At 42.7% G+C, this 21,651-nt stretch overlaps 3 protein-coding genes across 4 annotated transcripts in view; 1 reads left to right on the top strand and 2 right to left on the bottom strand.

The window, feature by feature from the left end:
• The window catches only part of atp10d (ATPase phospholipid transporting 10D), a 97,052-nt gene extending 95,869 nt beyond the window's left edge, over positions 1-1,183 (bottom strand). Inside the window, exon 1 of the mRNA XM_061744089.1 lies at positions 1,043-1,183. The gene's annotated coding sequence lies outside the window, so the exon portion shown is untranslated. The remainder of the gene's footprint in view (positions 1-1,042) is intronic.
• Positions 1,175-7,110, top strand: commd8 (COMM domain containing 8). The gene is made up of 5 exons (XM_061744090.1): positions 1,175-1,333; positions 3,408-3,560; positions 4,615-4,767; positions 6,601-6,756; positions 6,965-7,110. The coding sequence occupies exons 1-5, from the start codon at positions 1,289-1,291 to the stop codon at positions 6,983-6,985; spliced, it is 528 nt and encodes a 175-aa protein (XP_061600074.1). The 5' UTR covers positions 1,175-1,288; the 3' UTR covers positions 6,986-7,110.
• An 11,285-nt stretch (positions 7,111-18,395) lies between these two features.
• gabrb1 (gamma-aminobutyric acid type A receptor subunit beta1) overlaps positions 18,396-21,651 on the bottom strand; it is an 81,737-nt gene continuing 78,481 nt past the window's right edge. The window contains exons 9-10 of one of the 2 annotated variants that reach the window (XM_061744081.1): positions 20,442-20,489; positions 18,396-19,147 (exon numbers count right to left, since the gene is read on the bottom strand). In XM_061744081.1, the coding sequence (XP_061600065.1) occupies positions 18,809-19,147; positions 20,442-20,489 (387 nt within the window). In that variant the 3' untranslated portion in view covers positions 18,396-18,808. The remainder of the gene's footprint in view (positions 19,148-20,441; positions 20,490-21,651) is intronic. The other variant, XM_061744082.1, reaches the window with a different exon arrangement.

The raw sequence follows: 21,651 nt of genomic DNA, 5'->3' as shown, positions 1-21,651 counted from the left end.
TAATTGCATTACAGAAAATCACAATATTCTAATTTTCTGAGACAGTCCTGTACTCCTAAATTAAATACTTACCTAACAACTTGTGTTTTTTTTTATAATTTTCTTATAATTTAATTTCATTTTATTTGTTATTTACTGTTGAATTGTGTCTTGCTGCTTTTAATGTTGATGTAAAGAACTTTGAATTACCTTGTGTTGAATTGTGCTCTATAATAATAAACTTTTGTATTTATTATAATATAATAAACTTGCTTTACAGCAAGCCTTTTATTATTTTAATATTGCTGATCATGGCTTACAGCTTAAGAAAACTCAAATATCCTATCTCAAAAAATTTGAATATTCTGGGAATCTTAATCTTAAACTGTAAACCATAATCAGCAATATTAAAATAATAAAAGGCTTACAATATTTCAGTTGATTTGTAATGAATCCAGAATGTATGACATTTTAGTTTTTTTTAAATTGCATTACAGAAAATCACAATATTCAAATTTTCTGAGACAGTCCTGTACTCCTAAATTAAATACTTACCTAACAACTTTAGCTTTTTATTATTTTACCTCCTTTCTTATCATTTTATTTCATTTTATTTGTTATTTACTGTTTAATTGGGTCTTGTTGATGTAAATAACTTTGAATCACCTTGTGCTGTATAATAATACACTTTTTTATTTATTATAATATAATAAACTTGCTGTAACTTCAGACTCACCTGGATCAGAAAAATAACAGTCAAACAGAACCTGATCAGAACTTTATCAGACTCAACAAACCCGGACCGGACCGGACCGGACCGCGGGTCACGTGGTTCGGGAGAATCTCGGGTCCAGAAAACCGGCCCTGAACGCAACACCTGCCAAACCAGAACCAGAGCTTTTAAAGGTCCAGATCTGGTTCTGACCGGGCCACGGGTGAGATGTTGACCGGTTCGGCTCGGGTTCTGCTCGGGTTCGGGTCCAGTCCGAACCCTGACCGCCCCGAGACAAGAGTAAACACCAGCCCGGTCCAAAAACAAGCTGTCAAACCTGGACCCGCTTACCCCGCCGGTACCGGCCGGTGTTCTGCTGGTTCCGGGTCGGTGTGGGCCGGGTCCCGGTCCCGGTGCTGGCTCGGTCTTGGTCCTGGGGCCGGTTCTGGTCCCGGTGTCGGTCCGCGGGGCTCTAACAGCCGCGGAGACGCCGCTGGGTTTTGGTCTCTGAGATTTCCGAGCCGCCCCTGAAGGCACCGCCGCCCCGTCACGTGACCAGTCAGCTGATCACGTGACCCGCGGAGCCGGAAGAGAAACATGTTGGAGGAGCTGAGCAGAATCTCCGAGGAGGAGCGGGTTAAAGTGAGTTTATGGTATTGATCAGCGATAATTGATTGATTAGGGTTTAGATTCTTTAGATGTTTTAATGTTTGATCCGTCGCCGGTAAAAAAAAATAAAGTTTATTCTCGTTTCCACTGTTTACTGAAGCTACTCCTAAATTAAATACTTACCTGCTGGATCTACTGCCCTTATTTTTTAACAACTTGTGCTTTCTATTATTTTACTATTATTTTCTTATCATTTTATTTCATTTTATTTGTTATTTATGTTTTAATTATGTCTTGCTACTTTTAATGTTGATGTAAAGCACTTTGAATTACCTTGTGTTGAATTGTGCTACAAATTAACTTGCCTTGAAATGTCTGTTTGTGATCAAGTCGTGTTTTTCCATCATTGATTGATCTGCACGAAACAAAAAAGTCCAGATCCAGGTCCTGCAGATTTTTATTTTATTTTATTTATTTATTTAACCAGTAACGGCCCATTGAGATCAAGGATCTCCTTCACTAGGGAGACCCGGCCTAGAAGCAGCAGTACGTCAAAACAAATAAAATCACAAGGTTAAAAGACAGAATACAAAACAATAACAGAGGAACAAAGTAGCAATAAAATGATAAAACCACGTCTTCTAAAGTGCAGATGCAGAGGAGGTCTCCGCCAGTTAACATAATCACATCAATCATATAAAGATGTTTAGGAGACATAACTATCAGGTACAGAGACACTAAAGCTTTCACGCTCTGGTCCTTCAGGATCAAACCAAAGTCATCAAACATATCAGCTCCGTCAGTTTGAAGTCTTTCTGAAAGGAGTTCCAAGCAAAGAGGGAATTTAAAAGCTCTTTTTCCAGCTCAGTGCAACACGCGGAACAATTAAGTGCAAAGCATCATGGGAGCGCAGGCCGTAACGGCTTTGGCTTCTATGGAGATATGAACATGGGTAAGCAGGGACCGATCCCAGAAGGGCTTTATAAATAAACCAATGCAAACGTCTGCGTACAGATAAAGATGGCCAAGCGGATACAAGGTACAGATGTAAAAGATGTTTACAGCCAGTGACAAATCTGTAGGCACAATGACCACAGACACTGGGTGATCCAGGTCCTGCAGAACCAGGTCCTGCAGAACCAGGTCCTGCAGATCCAGGTCCTGCAGGTCCAGGTCCTGCAGATCCAGGTCCTGCAGATCCAGGTCCTGCAGGTCCAGGTCCTGCAGATCCAGGTCCTGCAGGTCCAGGTCCTGCAGATCCAGGTCCTGCAGGTCCAGGTCCTGCAGATCCAGGTCCTGCAGATCCAGGTCCTGCAGATCCAGGTCCTGCAGGTCCAGGTCTTGCAGATCCAGGTCCAGGTCCACCCGACCCGTCTCACGCGGTTGCTCACGGCAACACAGGTGGATGTTGGTCTGTGTTGAAAAAAATTATTTTCCGATTCTAAATCGATTATCATATTAATTCCTAAAAATCGATTTGTATGTCTAAAGATCGATTTAAAAAAAAAAAAAAAATAAATAAATTTTCATCATAACATTACAACTTTTGGTATTTTTTTATTTATGCCCAACAAAGGAATGTTTTGTTGGACATGAGAATAACTAGTTTTGCCTTTCAATATGTTTAAAGCTATGAAAACATTAACGTTTCTAGTTATAATTGCATAAATTGTCTATATTTCATTACTTTATATACAGTCTTGGGGTTACATTTGAATAAAATGCTTAAAAACAATTTCTCAAAAATTAAAAAAACAAAATAGACTGAAAATGGCCAAAAAATTTTAATGGAACGTGTTAAAAAATAAAAGTGATTTCATCCGTCTCTGTTTCCTCCCTGGATCTGTTTGGTAATTCTACACGATGTTTCTGTTTCAGTTCTATCAGCATTCTGGGAGCTGATTGGTCCTTACAGCATCATTAGCTGCAATACTTGCTGTTGAATCTCAATATAATACTAGTAGTAATATGTTGCAGAACTACAGTCATATCATTCATGCAACAGCTCAAAAGACAGTTTTATTAACACTAACACAAATCAATATCGGATCGAATCTTGAGGTTGTAGATCCTGGTTCTGGTTCTAACCGGTCTCTTGTCCCCCCAGCTGGTCCACCGTGTGGTGGACGGTCTCTGTGGACGGGACCCCCCCCGGAGGACGGACTACGGGTCCACCTGGACTCTGCAGGTCTGGCTGCAGCTGCTGGACCAGCTGAGAGACGTGTTCAGGCTGGCGGGGAAGGAGGAGGAGGAGGAGGAGGTGGGTGGTCTGTGATGAGGGGGGGGGCTGGGACCTGAGGTCCAGGTCCTGGACCTCAGGTACTGGTCCTCAGTACCCGGGGACCTAAGGTCCAGGGACATGGACCTCATCAATTCATGAGACTTTTATTTTAAAATTGCACTCTCTCATGAATTATGCGGGCCGTGCTATTTCAAAATAAAAGTCTAATGAATTGTCTGGTCGGTGCAATTTCAAAATAAAAGTCATGAATTATGCGGTCGGTGCAATTTCAAAATAAAAGTCTTGTGAATTATGCGGGCCGTGCTAAGTCTGAATTATGCAGTGACTTATTTGAAATCACACGGACCGCATAATTCATAAGACTTTTATTTTGAAATCGCACAGACCGCATAATTCATGACTTTTATTTTGAAATCGCACGGACCGCACAATTAACCAGACTTTTATTTTGAAATTGCACCGACCGCATAATTCATGACTTTTATTTTGAAATCGCACCGACCAGACAATTCATTAGACTTTTATTTTGAAATCGCACGGACCACACACTTCATGAGACTTTTATTTTGATATAACACAGACCGCATAATTCAGACTTTTATTTTGAAATCGCACGGACCACATAATTAATTACTTTTATTTTGAAATCGCACCAACTGCATAATTCATGAGACTTTTATTTTGAAATCGCACGGACCGCATAATTAATTACTTTTATTTTGAAATTGCACCAACCGCATAATTAATTACTTTTATTTTGAAATCGCACCAACCGCCTAATTCATGAGACTTTTATTTTGAAATTGCACAGACGAGACTTTTATTTTGAAATTGCACCGACCGCATAATTCATTAGACTTTTATTTTGAAATCGTACTGACCGCACGATTCATGAGACTTTTATTTTGAAATTGCACCGACCGCATAATTCATGAGACTTTTATTTTGAAATCGTACTGACCGCACCATTCATGAGACTTGTATATATGTGTGTGTGTGTGAGTGTGTATATGTATGCGATCCTCCGGGTCCAGGTCCGGTTCTCAGGTCTGACCCCCGTCTGTCTCTGCAGGTTCTGGCCCAGGTGTCCCGGGCCGGCGGTTGCCATGGCGACCTGCTACTGAGCGTGCTCACAGCGCGGCGGGACGAGATCCGGCGGGCTCTGCTGGACAGAACCAACTCCATCTCCACGGCAACGCTGCAGGACTTTGACTGGCAGCTCAAGGTGACTAGATTTCATATATATATATGTATATATGGTCTATATATGTATGTGTGTGTGCATATATATATATATATATATATATATATATATATATATATATATATATGTGTGTGTATATGTTCATGTCAACAAAGTTGCCGTTACGCTGAGATCTGTTTTGTATTTGTGTTATTTTTTTGTTTACGTTGGCCGGGCGATTTCAAAATAAAAGCCTCATGAATGATGTGGTCATTTACATGTAACATGTAGGGTTTATATGTAAACACATAACAGGATCAACGTTTTCGCCGTCAGCTTTTTTTTCCTTTTCAACTTATTTAAAGAAAAATAATAATAATTAAAGCTGCAAGCAGAGATGAACGGGCCCTCGCACTCACGGCCACCGCCCCCCATAAGCATATCAGAAAAGACACCACCCACGACTTCCTATGTCAAACCATTCAAAAGTTATAGCAGAAAAAAGTTTTCTAGGGGGCGCTGTTGAGCCATTAGGCCACGCCCATTAATGCAAACCATGAAATATCAAATTTATCGCCAAGTCTGTCTTGCATGCAAAATTTGGTGACTTTTGGAGAACTATCAAATATGGACCAATCAGATTTCAAAATGGCCGACTTCCTGTTCGGTTTCGGCCATGGCTCCAAGAGACTTTTCTTTAAGTTGTGACATGATACAGGTGTGTAGCGATTTTCGTGCATGTACGTCAAACCGTATTATGGGGCTTGAGGCACAAAATTTTCCGGGGGGCGCTGTTGAGCCATTTTGCCACGCCCATTAATGCAAACCATGAAATATTAAATTTACCGCCAGGCCTGGCTTGCGTGCCAAATTTGGTGACTTTTGGGGCACTATCAAATATGGACCAATCAGATGAAGGGGGGGTGCGCTTGTTGGCGTCTAGCGTCGCCACGGTAACACTTTTGAAAGAGAAAAGTAATGCGTGTAGTCGCAGGATGGAGACGCACATTTTGATGTATAACACACCTGGGTGCACGTTACTGTTCGGGCCGTATTAATTCTCGAAGGAATGGCATATATTGCTCCAAAATTACGCGATTAATTCAGAATGTTCAAAATGGCCGACTTCCTGTTCGGTTTCGGCCATGGCGCCAAGAGACTTTTCTTTTAGTTGCGACATGATACAGGTGTGTACCGATTTTCGTTCATGTACGTCAAACCGTATTATGGGGCTTGAGGCGCAAAGTTTTTTCTGTCTGAACCAATCAGATGAAGGGTGGGCGCGCTTTTTGGCGTCTAGCGTCGCCACGGTAACGCTTTTGACTGAGAAAAGTAATGCGTGGTGTCGGAGGATGGAGACGCACATTTTGATGTATAACACACCTGGGTGCTCGTTACGGTTCGGGCCGCATCAACGGCCGAAGGAATGGCATAAATTTCGCCAAAATGACACGACTAATTCAAAATGGCCGACATCCTGTTCGGTTTCGGGCATGACGGCAAGAGACTTTTCTTTGAGTTGTGCCATGATACAGGTGTGTACCGATTTTCGTGCATGTACGTCAAACCGTATTATGGGGCTTGAGGCACAAAGTTTTCTAGGGGGCGCTGTTGAGCCGTTAGGCCACGCTCATTAATGCAAACCAGTAAATATCACATTTTTCGCCAGGCCTGACTTGCATGCAAAATTTGGTGACTTTTTGGGGACGTTTAGGGGGGCAAAAAGGCCTTCCTTTCGTCAGAAGAAAAAAGAAAAAAGAAAAAAGAAAAAAAAATTCCTACAGATACAATAGGGCCTTCGCACTGAAGGTGCTCGGGCCCTAATTACAGAGGAGAAAGTCTTAATTTTAATTGTTTTAAACATCTCCCCCCCAGCTGGCTCTCTCCAGCGATAAGATCTCGTCCCTGAACACACCGCTGCTCAGTCTCAGCCTGGACGTGATGGAGGACGCCGGCCTCCGGCCCGTCGCCATGGAGATGAACCGGGACGAGCTGAGCGCGCTCATCAGCACGCTGGAGGCCGCTAACAAGGTACCAGAATCATATATATATATATATATATATATATATATATATATATTATATATTATGCAGAATCATCAGCTCGCTGGAGGCGGCTAACAAGGTACCAGAGTCATATATATATATATATATATATATGGTACGCTGATCCTGAACGTCTTTCAGACCCAGAAGAATCAGGTTCTGTGTTTTTATGAACCTGACTTGTGTCTTGCAGGTGATGCAGCAGCTGAAGTGAAGGACGCCGGTTTCTGGAGATGCTCCTGCGAGGAGTTACGCTCACGAGCAGCACACAACTTTTTGTAAAAACATACATTTTGAAATAAAATATGCAACAATAAAACTCAACAGTTAGACGAATAACTCGTCTGTCGTCACCTACTTTCACCTACTTTCTGTTTCATCGTCACAGACAAATACAGCTGCATATCATCAGCATAGCAATGAATATTGATGCTGTGATCCTGAATTACAACCGTTACCACAAGTTAAGCGTCACCTTACAGGTGATTGACAGGTTCCATGGTTGTGATTGACAGGTTCCATGGTTGTGATTGACAGGTTCCATGGTGGTGATTGACAGGTTCCATGGTGGTGATTGTAACTGATGTGGGGACTGTCGAGTTCTTCACGTGTGGTCGTGAACTTATTGATGATGTCACGGGTTACGGTACCTACCCAGATGTCTTCTGGGAATTCAGAGGGGAAATGTACACCTGCACCTGGAACTGCAGATGATTTTCTGCTCATGCAGATTTATAGATTTATATATATATATAGATTTATATGCCAAAACACTAGCATTAAATGCTAGAACACTAGCATTCAATGCAAAATCACTAGCGTTCAATGACAAAACACTCGCGTTCAATGTCAAAAAAGTAGCATTTAATGCTAAAACACTAGTGTTCAATGCTAAAAAAGTAACATTAAATGCTAAAACATTAGCATTTAATGCTAAAACAGTAGCATTTAGTGCTAAAACAGTAGCAATCAATGCCAAAACACTGGCATTACATGCTAGAACAGTAGCGTTCAATGTAAAAACACTAGCGTTCAATCCCAAAACAGTAGCACTTAATGCTAAAACAGTAGCATTTAGTGCTAAAACAGTAGCATTTAGTGCTAAAACAGTAGCATTTAGTGCTAAAAGAGTAGTAATCAATGCCAAAACACTAGCGTTCGATACCAAAACACTAGCATTTAATGCCAAAAAAATCAAAACAAAGAAATGTGCTTGTAATTGTTTGGTAAATCAACACAAAACATCACATGAGGTGTTTTTAAATTTTATTTAAAGTCTTTTCTTTTTACGTCTCTGTAATTCAACAGTTGATTCTTGTTTTGGGCGTCGGCCTGACGGCGAGCAGAAGGACACGCCCCCAAATCATTAGGGGGCGAGACAGAAAAACTGTACAGTGATTTTACACAACCGGACTCCAGCCAGGTCCAATCAGAGCTCAGGTCCAAAGATTGTCGTCGTAGTCCTGGGATGTCTCACTACGCTCCGGTAACGGAAAACACTAGGTTTCTATGCCAAAATACTAGCATTCAATGCTAAAAAAGTAACATTAAATGCTAAAACATTAGCATTCAATGTTAAAACAGTAGCATTTAGTGCTTAAACACTAGCGTTCAATGCCAAAACACTAGCATTTAATGCTAGAACACTAGCGTTCAATATCAAAACACTAGCGTTCAATGCTAAAAAAGTAACATTCAATGCCAAAATATTAGCATTCAATGCTAAAGCAGTAGCAGCCATTGCTAAAACACTAGCGTTCAATGCCAAAACACTAGCGTTTAATACAAAAAACAAACATTAAATGCCAAAAAACTAGCCTTTAATGCTAAAACAGTAGCATTTAGTGCTATAACAGTAGCATTCAATGCCAAAACACTTGCATTTAATGCTAAAACAATAGTGTTCAATGCCAAAACACTGGAATTAAATGCTAGAACAGTAGCATTAAATGCTAGAACACTAGCGTTCAATGCCAAAATAGTAGCATTAAATGCTAAAAAAGTAGCATTAAATGCTAGAACACTAGCGTTCAATACCAAAACACTAGCATTTAATGCCAAAAAAATCAATACAAAGAAATGTGCTGTAATTGTTTGGTAAATCAACACAACACGTCACATGAGGTGTTTTTAAATTTTATTTAAAGTCTTTTCTTTTTACGTCTCTGTAATTCAACAGTTGATTCTTGTTTTGGGCGTCGGCCTGACGGCGAGCAGAAGGACACGCCCCCAAATCATTAGGGGGCGGGACAGAAAAACTGTACAGTGATTTTACACAACCGGACTCCAGCCAGGTCCAATCAGAGCTCAGGTCCAAAGATTGTCGTCGTAGTCCTGGGATGTCTCACTACGCTCCGGGAACGGAGGATCCAGAGCAGCAGGAAGTCAAACTTCTGCTTCTACTTGATCTTCTCTAGAAAAGTACGATGGTTTTGAAACTTCTACTCACTAATCAGATGTTAAACCCTGTGAAAAGATTCTCGGTAAAGGCACAATGTTCAGCCGAGAGGACGGAGTCTGGCTCCGAGACCTGATGGGACAGTAGTACCTGCTTTGAGAAACTGTTGCATGATGGGGAATTCAAGCCATGCTGATGCAGCAAACTCTTAGACTTAAAAGCAGCGCAAAGACTGTTTTCCACATGAAATATCGGAGTTTGTTTCATAACTGATTCCCTTCAGGAGAAGTTTCTGTGCTCTCACTTCATCTCATCAGCAAAAACAACCCGAATCCCCGACTTCCATCTTTAACGTTCTCCTGCTACGGCTACCTGTAGCTTTACGACGATTTATCGCGTATTAACGCTGAGATTAGCCCTCGCACCTACGTTCTCTTTTCTCCGTTGTGACGTCGGAGAAAACAACGAGATTCAACGAGAGACAGAACCATCTCAGAGTTGTAGAAGCTACTGAGCTAAAAACCCGCCAACGTTCCTTTGTTCTGCAGTAAGAACGGTTTTATTTGTGTATATTTAAATATATATTCAACTAACGTTGAGCTACCGAGCTGAACCTAAGCTGAGAGATCATGACCTGTGCAACCACAGGAATCCTTATCGACGAAAAAAGAAACAAGAAACAACAGACAGAAATATGTTCCTGGACGGACCTTTAGCATGCTAAAAAAAATATAATTTAGTGCTAAAACAGTAGCATTCAATGCTAAAACACTAGTGTAGATGTAAGTCGCTTAGGATAAAAGCGTCTGCTAAATGACAGGAGTAGTAGTGTTTAATGCCAAAACACTAGCATTAAATGCTAGAACAGTAGCGTTCAATGCTAAAAAAGTAACATTCAATGCTATAAAAGTAGCATTCAATGGTAAAACATCAGCATTAAATGCCAAAAAACTAGCCTTTAATGCCAAAACAGTAGCGTTCCATGCTAAAACAGTAGCATTAAATGCTAGAACAGTAGCATTTAGTGCTAAAACAGTAGCTTTCAATGCTAAAACAGTTGTTTTTGATGCTAAACCACTAGCGTTCAATGCCAAAACAGTAGCACCTTAGATGTTAAAACGCTTGCTTTACATGCTAAAACAAAACAACTGCGTTTCCACCTTAAACCAGCACAAAAGATGTTTTATTTTGAATGATAAAATATTATTTTGAATTAAATTTGAAGAGCTATTTGAATATTTTTGGGAGGTTTCATCTCGCGGTACTGCTAGCAAAGGCAGCCAGCGTTAATGCGACACAGCAACGGAACTAAAACCATCTCAGAGCTGCAGGAAACGTCAGCCAGGAGGCGACGCAGAAGCTCGAGAAGGTAAGAACGAAAGAGAAGAAGATTAGCGTTCTGTTTGGACTGACGTCTGAGGCCACGTTAACACGTAGCCGGGTATTTACAAAAACGGATATTTCCCCGTCTCTATCGGGGCTTCCATGAACCACGTGACGCTCTGGCGGTGAGATCAAAAGTTGTCGCTACTCTGTTTTATCCACTGCTCTGCCTGAAACTTGTGGTTTAAAAGCTCGGTGACAACGTTTCCCCGACGGGAAGAGGGATGTGCTCTAACTAAAGTTGCTTTCGTCAACAAAGATTCTGACTAAATATCGTCGCCAACGAACCTTTATCACCTGAGGAAAACGAGACGAAAATGCTGGTCATGTGACGATAACGATGATTAAATATATAATGCAATATCGTCGACGAATAAAAACCAGACTAAAATGTAGATTACAGAATAAAAACTCTGCTAAAATGTGTCATTTTCATTGACCAAAACGAGACGAAATATTCTACCAAAGATCCTTAATGTCCATGTTTTCAGTAGTTTCCTCTGGTTTAGTCTTTAAACCAGTTTAGTCTTTAGATCTTTGGATCCACTTTCCTACAGAGACGTGGAAAAGAAAACCCAATGTGTCGTCGGAAAAATAAAAATAAAAATAAATATGTTGTAAACTCAAATGAGAGTCTTCTGTATCTGGAATGAATGTATTCTTGAGTCCAAGGTAACAATAATATAATAATAACATAACCTTGTTTGAATTGTAAAATGGGTTTGGATAAATACAATCTTTGACTAAAACTAGACTAAAATGGACAATTCTGACTAAAATAAGACTAAAATGCTCAGACTTTTAGTCGACTGAAACTTGACACGACTAAAAGGAGAATCAAGCGATAATACGTCATAACTCATGACGCTCAAACCCGTCTTCAGCTAAACGACGCAGATACGTATGAATCCGTGGGAAATTAAGGTTTAAGAGAATAAGAACATGCGTCAAACATTTTAATTAAATAGTCCCGACTGGAGCCGGTTACCGAGGCGACCAATGAGAAGCCAGCAGATGCATCAGCGGTGGGAAATGTGAAGGTCACGTGTCAGAACCTGAAGGTCATCATAACACCAGGGCTGGTAAACCCTGAAACTAGAGCCAGTAATTCCTCCGCTGGCCACTAGGGGGCGGCTAGTGACTCCATCTCTGTTGACCTCCGTGTTTACAGCAGAAATAAAACTATTTACAGTTGGTTTCAAAAACAGTTTTGGTCTCCATGACAACTGTGCCGTTCAACATCGTTGCTAATGCATAGATGCAACATAATAAACTGGTTCATTAGTTAAACTCTACTCGTTATGGAAACAAAGAGGTTACAATCTCCGCTCAACGGACATTTTGCATTTGGTTGTTTCCAAAAATAAGAAGGGAATTTGGGAAGAAAAGTGTCATTAATTTATTTTATTTTTTTTATCTTTTAATTCTGTAACTATGTTGCTACTATCTTGGCCAGGTCCCTGGTAAAAGAGACCCTCGATCTCACTGGGACTAACCTGCTTAAATAAAGACTAAATACATTATGGTGCATTGTGGGATATAATAATACATAGGGTATAGCGGTTCTCAAAGCTACCTGGGGGGGGCGGTAACACATTAGAGTTTATATCCCGGTGTCTGGTGCTGCAGCCAGCTAGCGGTCTGGCGAGTCAGTGGATCCTACCGGGTCCATCACTGGACTAAAGTTAAAAGACTCGTAAAAAAACTAAAATATGTGCAAAACCAGTTTTGGTTTCCACAACAACTGTGCAGGGCTTTGTTTTTGTCAGTGCCGTTCAATATCAATACTAATGCATAGATGCAACATAATAAACAGGTTCATTAGTTAAACTCTACTCGTTATGGTGCATTGTGGGATACACTAAGCGCAATACATAGGGTATAGCAGTTCTCAAAGCTACCTGGGGGGGGCGGTCACACATTATGGTTTCTATCCCGGTGCTTGGTGCTGCAGCCAGCTAGCGGTTTGAGGTCGTCGTCTGCCGAGTCAGTAGATCCTACCGGGTCCATCACTGGACTAAAGTTACACCCGAGGGTCCGGCTGGTCCTGGTTTTACCCCCAGACCCCCTAACAGATACCTGCCTAAACTTAACTGAGACGTTGCCTAAACCTGACGAGTCTTTACCCAAGAAGCAAGAAACAACGGATTCATGAACAGGTTCGTACATGCTAGTCATACCCAGTTTTTCTGCTACTCTCGCCTAGTTTTTTCTCATTTCTTCCCCTGGTCTGATATGCAACACCTGTAACTGTCTCACCTGTAACCGTCTCACCTGTTACTGTCTCACCTGTAACCGTCTCACCTGTAACTGTCTCACCTGTAACTGTCTCACCTGTAACTGTCTCACCTGTAACCGTCTCACCTGTAACTGTCTCACCTGTAACTGTCTCACCTGTAACCGTCTCACCTGTAACCGTCTCACCTGTAACCGTCTCACCTGTAACCGTCTCACCTGTTACTGTCTCACCTGTAACTGTCTCACCTGTAACTGTCTCACCTGTAACCGTCTCACATGTAACCGTCTCACCTGTTACCGTCTCACCTGTAACTGTCTCACCTGTAACCGTCTCACCTGTTACTGTCTCACCTGTAACTGTCTCACCTGTAACTGTCTCACCTGAAACCGTCTCACATGTAACCGTCTCACCTGTTACCGTCTCACCTGTAACTGTCTCACCTGTAACCGTCTCACCTGTAACCGTCTCACCTGTAACCGTCTCACCTGTAACCGTCTCACCTGTAACTGTCTCACCTGTTACTGTCTCACCTGTTACTGTCTCACCTGTAACTGTAACTGTCTCACCTGTAACCGTCTCACCTGTAACCGTCTCACCTGTAACTGTCTCACCTGTAACTGTCTCACCTGTAACCGTCTCACCTGTTACTGTCTCACCTGTAACCGTCTCACCTGTAACTGTCTCACCTGTAACTGTCTCACCTGTAACTGTCTCACCTGTAACCGTCTCACCTGTAACAGTCTCACCTGTAACTGTCTCACCTGTAACTGTCTCACCTGTAACTGTCTCACCTGTAACTGTCTCACCTGTAACTGTCTCACCTGTTACTGTCTCACCTGTAACCGTCTCACCTGTAACTGTCTCACCTGTAACTGTCTCACCTGTAACCGTCTCACCTGTAACCGTCTCACCTGTAACTGTCTCACCTGTAACTGTCTCACCTGTAACTGTCTCACCTGTAACTGTCTCACCTGCAACTGTCTCACCTGTAACTGTCTCACCTGTAACTGTCTCACCTGTAACTGTCTCACCTGTAACCGTCTCACCTGTAACTGTCTCACCTGTAACCGTCTCACCTGTAACCGTCTCACCTGTAACCGTCTCACCTGTAACCGTCTCACCTGTAACCGTCTCACCTGTAACCGTCTCACCTGTAACCGTCTCACCTGTTACTGTCTCACCTGTAACTGTCTCACCTGTAACCGTCTCACCTGTAACTGTCTCACCTGTAACTGTCTCACCTGTAACTGTCTCACCTGTAACTGTCTCACCTGTAACTGTCTTACCTGTAACCGTCTCACCTGTAACCGTCTCACCTGTTACTGTCTAACCTGTAACTGTCTCACCTGTAACTGTCTCACCTGTAACTGTCTCACCTGTAACCGTCTCACCTGTAACCGTCTCACCTGTAACTGTCTCACCTGTAACTGTCTCACCTGTTACTGTCTCACCTGTAACTGTCTCACCTGTAACCGTCTCACCTGTAACCGTCTCACCTGTTACTGTCTCACCTGTAACCGTCTCACCTGTTACTGTCTCACCTGTAACTGTCTCACCTGTAACTGTCTAACCTGTAACTGTCTCACCTGTAACTGTCTCACCTGTAACTGTCTCACCTGTAACCGTCTCACCTGTAACCGTCTCACCTGTTACTGTCTCACCTGTAACTGTCTCACCTGTTACTGTCTCACCTGTAACTGTCTCACCTGTAACTGTCTCACCTGTAACCGTCTCACCTGTAACTGTCTCACCTGTAACCGTCTCACCTGTAACCGTCTCACCTGTAACCGTCTCACCTGTAACTGTCTCACCTGTAACCGTCTCACCTGTAACCGTCTCACCTGTAACTGTCTCACCTGTAACCGTCTCACCTGTAACCGTCTCACCTGTAACTGTCTCACCTGTAACTGTCTTACCTGTAACTGTCTCACCTGTTACTGTCTCACCTGTAACTGTCTCACCTGTAACCGTCTCACCTGTAACCGTCTCACCTGTAACCGTCTCACCTGTAACTGTCTCACCTGTAACTGTCTCACCTGTAACTGTCTCACCTGTAACTGTCTCACCTGTAACCGTCTCACCTGTAACCGTCTCACCTGTAACCGTCTCACCTGTAACTGTCTCACCTGTTACTGTCTCACCTGTTACCGTCTCACCTGTAACTGTCTCACCTGTAACTGTCTCACCTGTAACCGTCTCACCTGTAACTGTCTCACCTGTAACTGTCTCACCTGTAACCGTCTCACCTGTAACCGTCTCACCTGTAACTGTCTCACCTGTTACTGTCTCACCTGTAACCGTCTCACCTGTAACTGTCTCACCTGTAACTGTCTCACCTGTAACTGTCTCACCTGTAACTGTCTCACCTGTAACTGTCTCACCTGTAACTGTCTCACCTGTAACTGTCTTAGTCTCACCTGTAACCGTCTCACCTGTAACCGTCTCACCTGTAACTGTCTCACCTGTAACTGTCTTAGTCTCACCTGTAACCGTCTCACCTGTAACTGTCTCACCTGTAACTGTAACACCTGTAACTGTTTCACCTGTAACTGTCTCACCTGTAACTGTCTCACCTGTAACTGTCTCACCTGTAACTGTCTCACCTGTAACTGTCTCACCTCTAACCGTCTCACCTGTAACTGTCTCACCTGTAACTGTCTCACCTGTAACCGTCTCACCTGTAACTGTCTTAGTCTCACCTGTAACTGTCTCACCTGTAACCGTCTCACCTGTAACTGTCTCACCTGTAACCGTCTCACCTGTAACCGTCTCACCTGTAACTGTCTCACCTGTAACTGTCTCACCTGTAACCGTCTCACCTGTAACTGTCTCACCTCTAACCGTCTCACCTCTAACTGTCTCACCTGTAACTGTCTTAGTCTCACCTGTAACTGTCTCACCTGTAACTGTCTCACCTGTAACTGTCTCACCTGTAACTGTCTCACCTGTAACTGTCTTATTCTCACCTGTAACCGTCTCACCTGTAACTGTCTCACCTGTAACCGTCTCACCTGTAACCGTCTCACCTGTAACTGTCTCACCTCTAACCGTCTCACCTCTAACTGTCTCACCTGTAACCGTCTCACCTGTAACTGTCTCACCTGTAACTGTCTCACCTGTAACTGTCTCACCTGTAACCGTCTCACCTGTAACTGTCTCACCTGTAACCGTCTCACCTGTAACCGTCTCACCTGTAACTGTCTCACCTGTAACTGTCTCACCTGTAACTGTCTCACCTGTAACCGTCTCACCTGTAACTGTCTCACCTGTAACCGTCTCACCTGTAACTGTCTCACCTGTAACTGTCTCACCTGTAACTGTCTCACCTGTAACCGTCTCACCTGTAACTCTCACCTGTAACTGTCTCACCTGTAACCGTCTCACCTGTAACTGTCTCAACTGTAACTGTCTCACCTGTAACTGTCTCACCTGTTACTGTCTCACCTGTAACTGTCTCACCTGTAACTGTCTCACCTGTAACTGTCTCACCTGTTACTGTCTCACCTGTAACTGTCTCACCTGTAACTGTCTCACCTGTAACTGTCTCACCTGTAACCGTCTCACCTGTAACTGTCTCACCTCTAACCGTCTCACCTGTAACTGTCTCACCTGTAACGGTCTCACCTGTTACTGTCTCACCTGTAACTGTCTCACCTGTAACTGTCTCACCTGTAACTGTCTCACCTGTAACTGTCTCACCTGTAACTGTCTCACCTGTAACCGTCTCACCTGTAACTGTCTCACCTCTAACCGTCTCACCTGTAACTGTCTCACCTGTAACTGTCTCACCTGTAACCGTCTCACCTGTAACTGTCTCACCTCTAACCGTCTCACCTCTAACTGTCTCACCTGTAACTGTCTCACCTCTAACCGTCTCACCTCTAACCGTCTCACCTGTAACCGTCTCACCTGTAACTGTCTTAGTCTCACCTGTAACCGTCTCACCTGTAACTGTCTCACCTGTAACTGTCTCACCTGTAACTGTCTCACCTGTAACCGTCTCACCTGTTACTGTCTCACCTGTAACCGTCTCACCTGTAACTGTCTCACCTGTAACTGTCTCACCTGTAACTGTCTCACCTGTAACCGTCTCACCTGTGCTTATAGTGTAGTTAGTTTTCAAACCGTCTTGTTTCCTTCTTTCTCCCAACTTCGTCATTTTAGCAAGTTTGAAAAATAAAAAATAAAAAAAAATATGACAAATGTAACATCTTAACCGTACGGAAGAGTATCAGGGCCAGGCAGGAGAAAAACAAAATTAATATTGTAGAGGAGGAAGATTTTTTTTTCATTTTGCACTCATTTTTTTGAGAAAAAAGTCGAAATGACGAGAAAAAAGTTGAAATGTCGAGAAAAAAGTCGAAATGTTGAGAAAAAAGTTGAATTGGCTTTACGATATTGATTTGAAACACATATCACACATATGCAGTTACATATGTAATACATACAGACTGCAGAGCACAGCAGCACTGTGCTCAAAAATCATGGGCCTGCCGGTCAGAACTCTGTCTGTGGTTTACAACCAGCAGGCCCTCAGCCAGGCAGATAAAATCATCAAAGACCGCTCCCACATTCTCCATCCCGCATTCCAATATATTTTTTTTGTACATAAGGAGACATGCCCTGTTCATTTTTATTCTACTTTATTCTTGTTCTATTTGAGATTTTCAACGTCTTGTTGCTCAGTTTTCCTGCAATTGCCCCTCGGGGATGAATAAAGTTTTCTGAATCTGAATCTGAATATGTGCTTATGTTTTTCTCGAAAATTGCATTTCAACATTAATCTCAACATTTAGATTTTTTTCCAGACATTTAGATTTTTTCCCGACATTTCGACTTTATTCTCGACATCACAACTTCTTTCTCGAAATTTCGTCTTTTTTCTCGAAATTTCGACTTTTTTCTCGACATTCCGAATTTTTTCTCGACATTCTGATTTTTTTCTCAACATTTCGACTTTTTTCTCGAAATTTCGACTTTTTTCTCGACATTCCGATTTTTTTTCTCGACATTCCGATTTTTTTTTCAACATTTCGACTTTTTTCTCGAAATTTCGACTTTTTTCTCGAAATTTCGACTTTTTTCTCGACATTTCGACTTTTTTCTCGACATTTCGACTTTTTTCTCGAAATTGTGCTTCAACATTAATCTCAACATTTAGATTTTTTTCCCGACATTTCGACTTTATTCTCGACATCACGACTTTTTTCTCGAAATTTCCTCTTTTTTCTCGACATTCTGATTTTTTTCTCAACATTTCGACTTTTTTCTCGAAATTTCGATTTTTTTCTCGAAATTTTGACTTTAATCTAGACATTTCGACTTTTCCCGAAGTGCATCATAAAAAAAAAAATCTTCCTCTAAAATATTTTGATTTTTCTCCTGTTTGGCCCTAATACTCTTCCGTATAACCGGCCGGGATGAGGACGGGTTGCATTTACCACAAAAGTCCGAACAGAGGCAGAATAAACTCTACAAATGGGCGACTCGGGTCCTCAGGTGGGTTACCTGCCCCCCCCCCCAGGTGAGTTACCACCCCCCCCCAGGTGAGTTACCACCCCCCCCAAACCCCCCGCCGCCTCCAGCAGCTTCACATTAGTCTTGTTTTAGTTCCGGCTGCTGCAGGACGGGCTAGCGGGACCCGTGTCGTTCCCGCTCTAATAATAAAGTGTTCTATCCACATGCGAAGAGTGAAACAGCGAAGGAGAAGATAAAGACAGAAACATCGTCCTCCGGGTTGGAGCCGCCGTGTCGGCGACTATCGTTCGTCTAGTCTGTGTTTACAGCAAAAATGATAGATTCTTTTTTTTTAGTTAAATTATATATCTCTGTCTTTATATATATATTTATTTACGTTATCGTATATTAAATCGTATTTACATTGTAAAGACCGGCGCTTCGTTCTAAAAGAGGATTTGTACAAAGATCCCTCCTCTCGTCGTTCCTGCCGTTCGGGGACCGAGGAGCTTTTCTTAGCGGCGGCGGCGCTGCGGCGCTACGCTAGCCGCCGTAGCGGCCTAGTGCACGTAGTACAGCCAGTACACCAGGTTGAAGAAGGTGAAGGCGATGGGGAAGACGACCCGGGACCACTTGTCGATGGCGTTGACGTCCGTCAGGTCGGGGATCTTCACCTTGAGCTGCGACGCCCGGCGGCGCAGGCGGCTCTTCTTGTGGCTCGGCGGCCGGTCCAGCGCCGGCCGGCCGTACAGGTCCCGGCTCGTCATGGGCTTGCGGTACTGGATGCTGGCGCTGTCGTAGGAGAACATGGTGGCCCGCGGGTCGTGCAGGCCCATCATGTCCGGCCCGCCCATCTCCGTGGGCAGGTTGGTCAGCAGGATGTTGCCGTGGGCATCGACCTAGCGAGGGAACAGATAGCGTTAAAGCTAATCCCAAACAACACACGTTTCTGCAGTTTTATGACTCTGATCTATAATTGTTGGGTTGACTCAGTTAAGTGGAGATTTAAAAACAGCATCTGGAGTAAACTGAACTTTTTTTAAATAGAAAATGTTTTGTTTTCTCCAGAAAAACTGACACAGACGAGCAATGAACCCAAACTGGAATGGACCCTATTGTATCTGTGGTGTTTATTATTCTTCTTCTTATTATTATTCTTCCAAGAAATGAATTGCCTTTTTGGAGGCCTTAACATGCTCGAAAACTCACCAAATTTTGCACACGCTTCAGGAGTTGCGAAAAATTACGTATTTTATGGGCGACAGGCATGGGTCGACAAGAATGGGCTCTATAGCGCCACCTATTTTATGTTTTTCGACGAGCCCCATAATATGGTTTGACTTACAGCAATGACTTTTATGTGTCTATTATATCAGACAAAGCCCTACAAAAAAGTCTCTTGGACCCATGCTCTAAGTTACACAGGAAGTCCGGCATTTTGAACAGAAAATGTCATTTTTCATGAATTCTGCTCATTTCCAGGCCTCGTACTTTAACAAACTCCTCCTAGAGATTTTATCGGATTGGCTCACAACTTGGTTTGTACAATCTAGACACATGGCCGACGCTAAATCGCAAAGCTTTTAAGTTTTTACCAGAGGGCGTGACCGTAGTGATCCGGTGAAGTTTGAGGTCATTTTTAAGGTTCGCCGTGAAACACCAATTGGCTGTAATTCAGCAATAAATTAATTGATGTGGTTGAAAACGTATGTGCACGATTCTAGACTGAGCCTGAAGACATCTATGGTGGAATATTCAGGATCGGTTGTAGCACCACCCAGGCGCGTCATTTCCGCCGGGGACGGTGGGGACGCGTCCCTACCACTTTGTCTGACGAGCAGATTTGTCCCCACCAATGAGAGGGCCCCATTTTGTGTGATACGTTCATATATAATCGTAAAATTTGTAGGTTATAATAACGATAAAATGTGCATTGTGCGGCCAGTGTAGGCTAATTCTTACTTTACAACTGTCCTGAACGCATCAGGGCTGTGAGCCAACCTGATTGGCTGGAACTTAACTTGTTTCGTTTTTTATATTTGAACTAACTCGTCTTGTTGTATGTGCGACTACGGCATTTTGGAGGGAACTTTGAAAGAGGAAAAATGGAGAAAAAAAGCACCAGTCTGGATCGTTAAAAAGAAAGGTAAAAGAGAGAAAGGAGAGGCTAGTTGCTTCCTGTCTGCCGCTCACCTCATATTTTGCAACGGCGCCGGTGGCTGATGAGGAGGCTAGTGTTAGCTGTAGTGCAGAAAGAAAGAAGTTTCAGCCGCCTGAAGCTCATAAAAACCTGTTTACGTTCGTGCATGGATGAGGCCAGACTGTCAAACCTCACTTTGCTGAGTGTTGAGCGGGACTTTAACATCGATAAGGAGAAAGTGGTTGGCAAGTTCGCCGCCATGAAGGAGAGGAGGGTAAAACTTTAAGAAGACCACACAGCATGTACATAGTTCTGAACCGTTACATTGTTTTCCACGTTACTTGGAATATATGGTTGGATCCGAGGATGATGTTCTGGAGTTCGGAGTCTGTGAATTGGTGCAGCGGCAACAAGCGCAGAGACAGCACTCGGTGAGCACATAAATAATGATCAGAATGTTGTTATCGCCTTGACCACCTTAATGTAGCTTGTGTTGTTGTCAACTGTAATAGACCGCCGAGTTTATTTTCTATTTGAATGCATATTGTGTGCGGTTGATACATTTTTAATAGGCTATGCGTTTTTTTGTCATTAGACCGCCGTGTCTATTTTCTATTTATAGATCTCATTAATGGCATTATAGACAATTGTGTCTATATTCTATCTGAATAGATTGTGTAATTGTAGTTTACATTTTATGTTTTAAGTTATATTAAAGATGGTTTGGCTCAGACTCTGTGAGTCACTGTCACACCAGCACCAAGGACAGCGATGACAGGACAGGACTTAAAAATCATACACTGGAACATATAACATTTGGAAAAGTTTGTCACTCACTTTTTTCAAAATATGAACTTGTATTCAAATAAATCATAACTTTGTCATGCCATGTCCAATTAACTTCAAACTTCGTAAAGATATTGTTTACTGTGATGTGAAAATATCCTGTTGATTTCATAAATGTACGTCCAACACGTGATTTTTAATGAATTTTTATGTCAGAGTGACGGCTGTCAGGCTGCGTGGCGCGTGTGTGTGTGTGTGTGTGTGTGTGTGTGTGTGTGTGTGTGTGTGTGTGTGTGTGTGTGTGTGTGTGTGTGTGTGTGTGTGTGTGTGTGTGTGTGTGTGTGAACTGGTTTGTGGCTTTCTGAGGCACCTAGGCTTGCTTGGCTCAGTAAACGTGAGCATTTGTGTTGTTTGCTGGGTATGATGAGGTGTCCGTTATCTTTAAGTTGTTGAATAGTAAAATAATTATCATAAGGG

Source organism: Cololabis saira, chromosome 16, assembly GCF_033807715.1.
Source record: "Cololabis saira isolate AMF1-May2022 chromosome 16, fColSai1.1, whole genome shotgun sequence".
In the NCBI taxonomy this organism is placed as follows: domain Eukaryota; kingdom Metazoa; phylum Chordata; class Actinopteri; order Beloniformes; family Belonidae; genus Cololabis; species Cololabis saira.
Note: the sequence above shows the minus strand (reverse complement) of the source record. Positions and strands in the feature narration are given on the sequence as shown.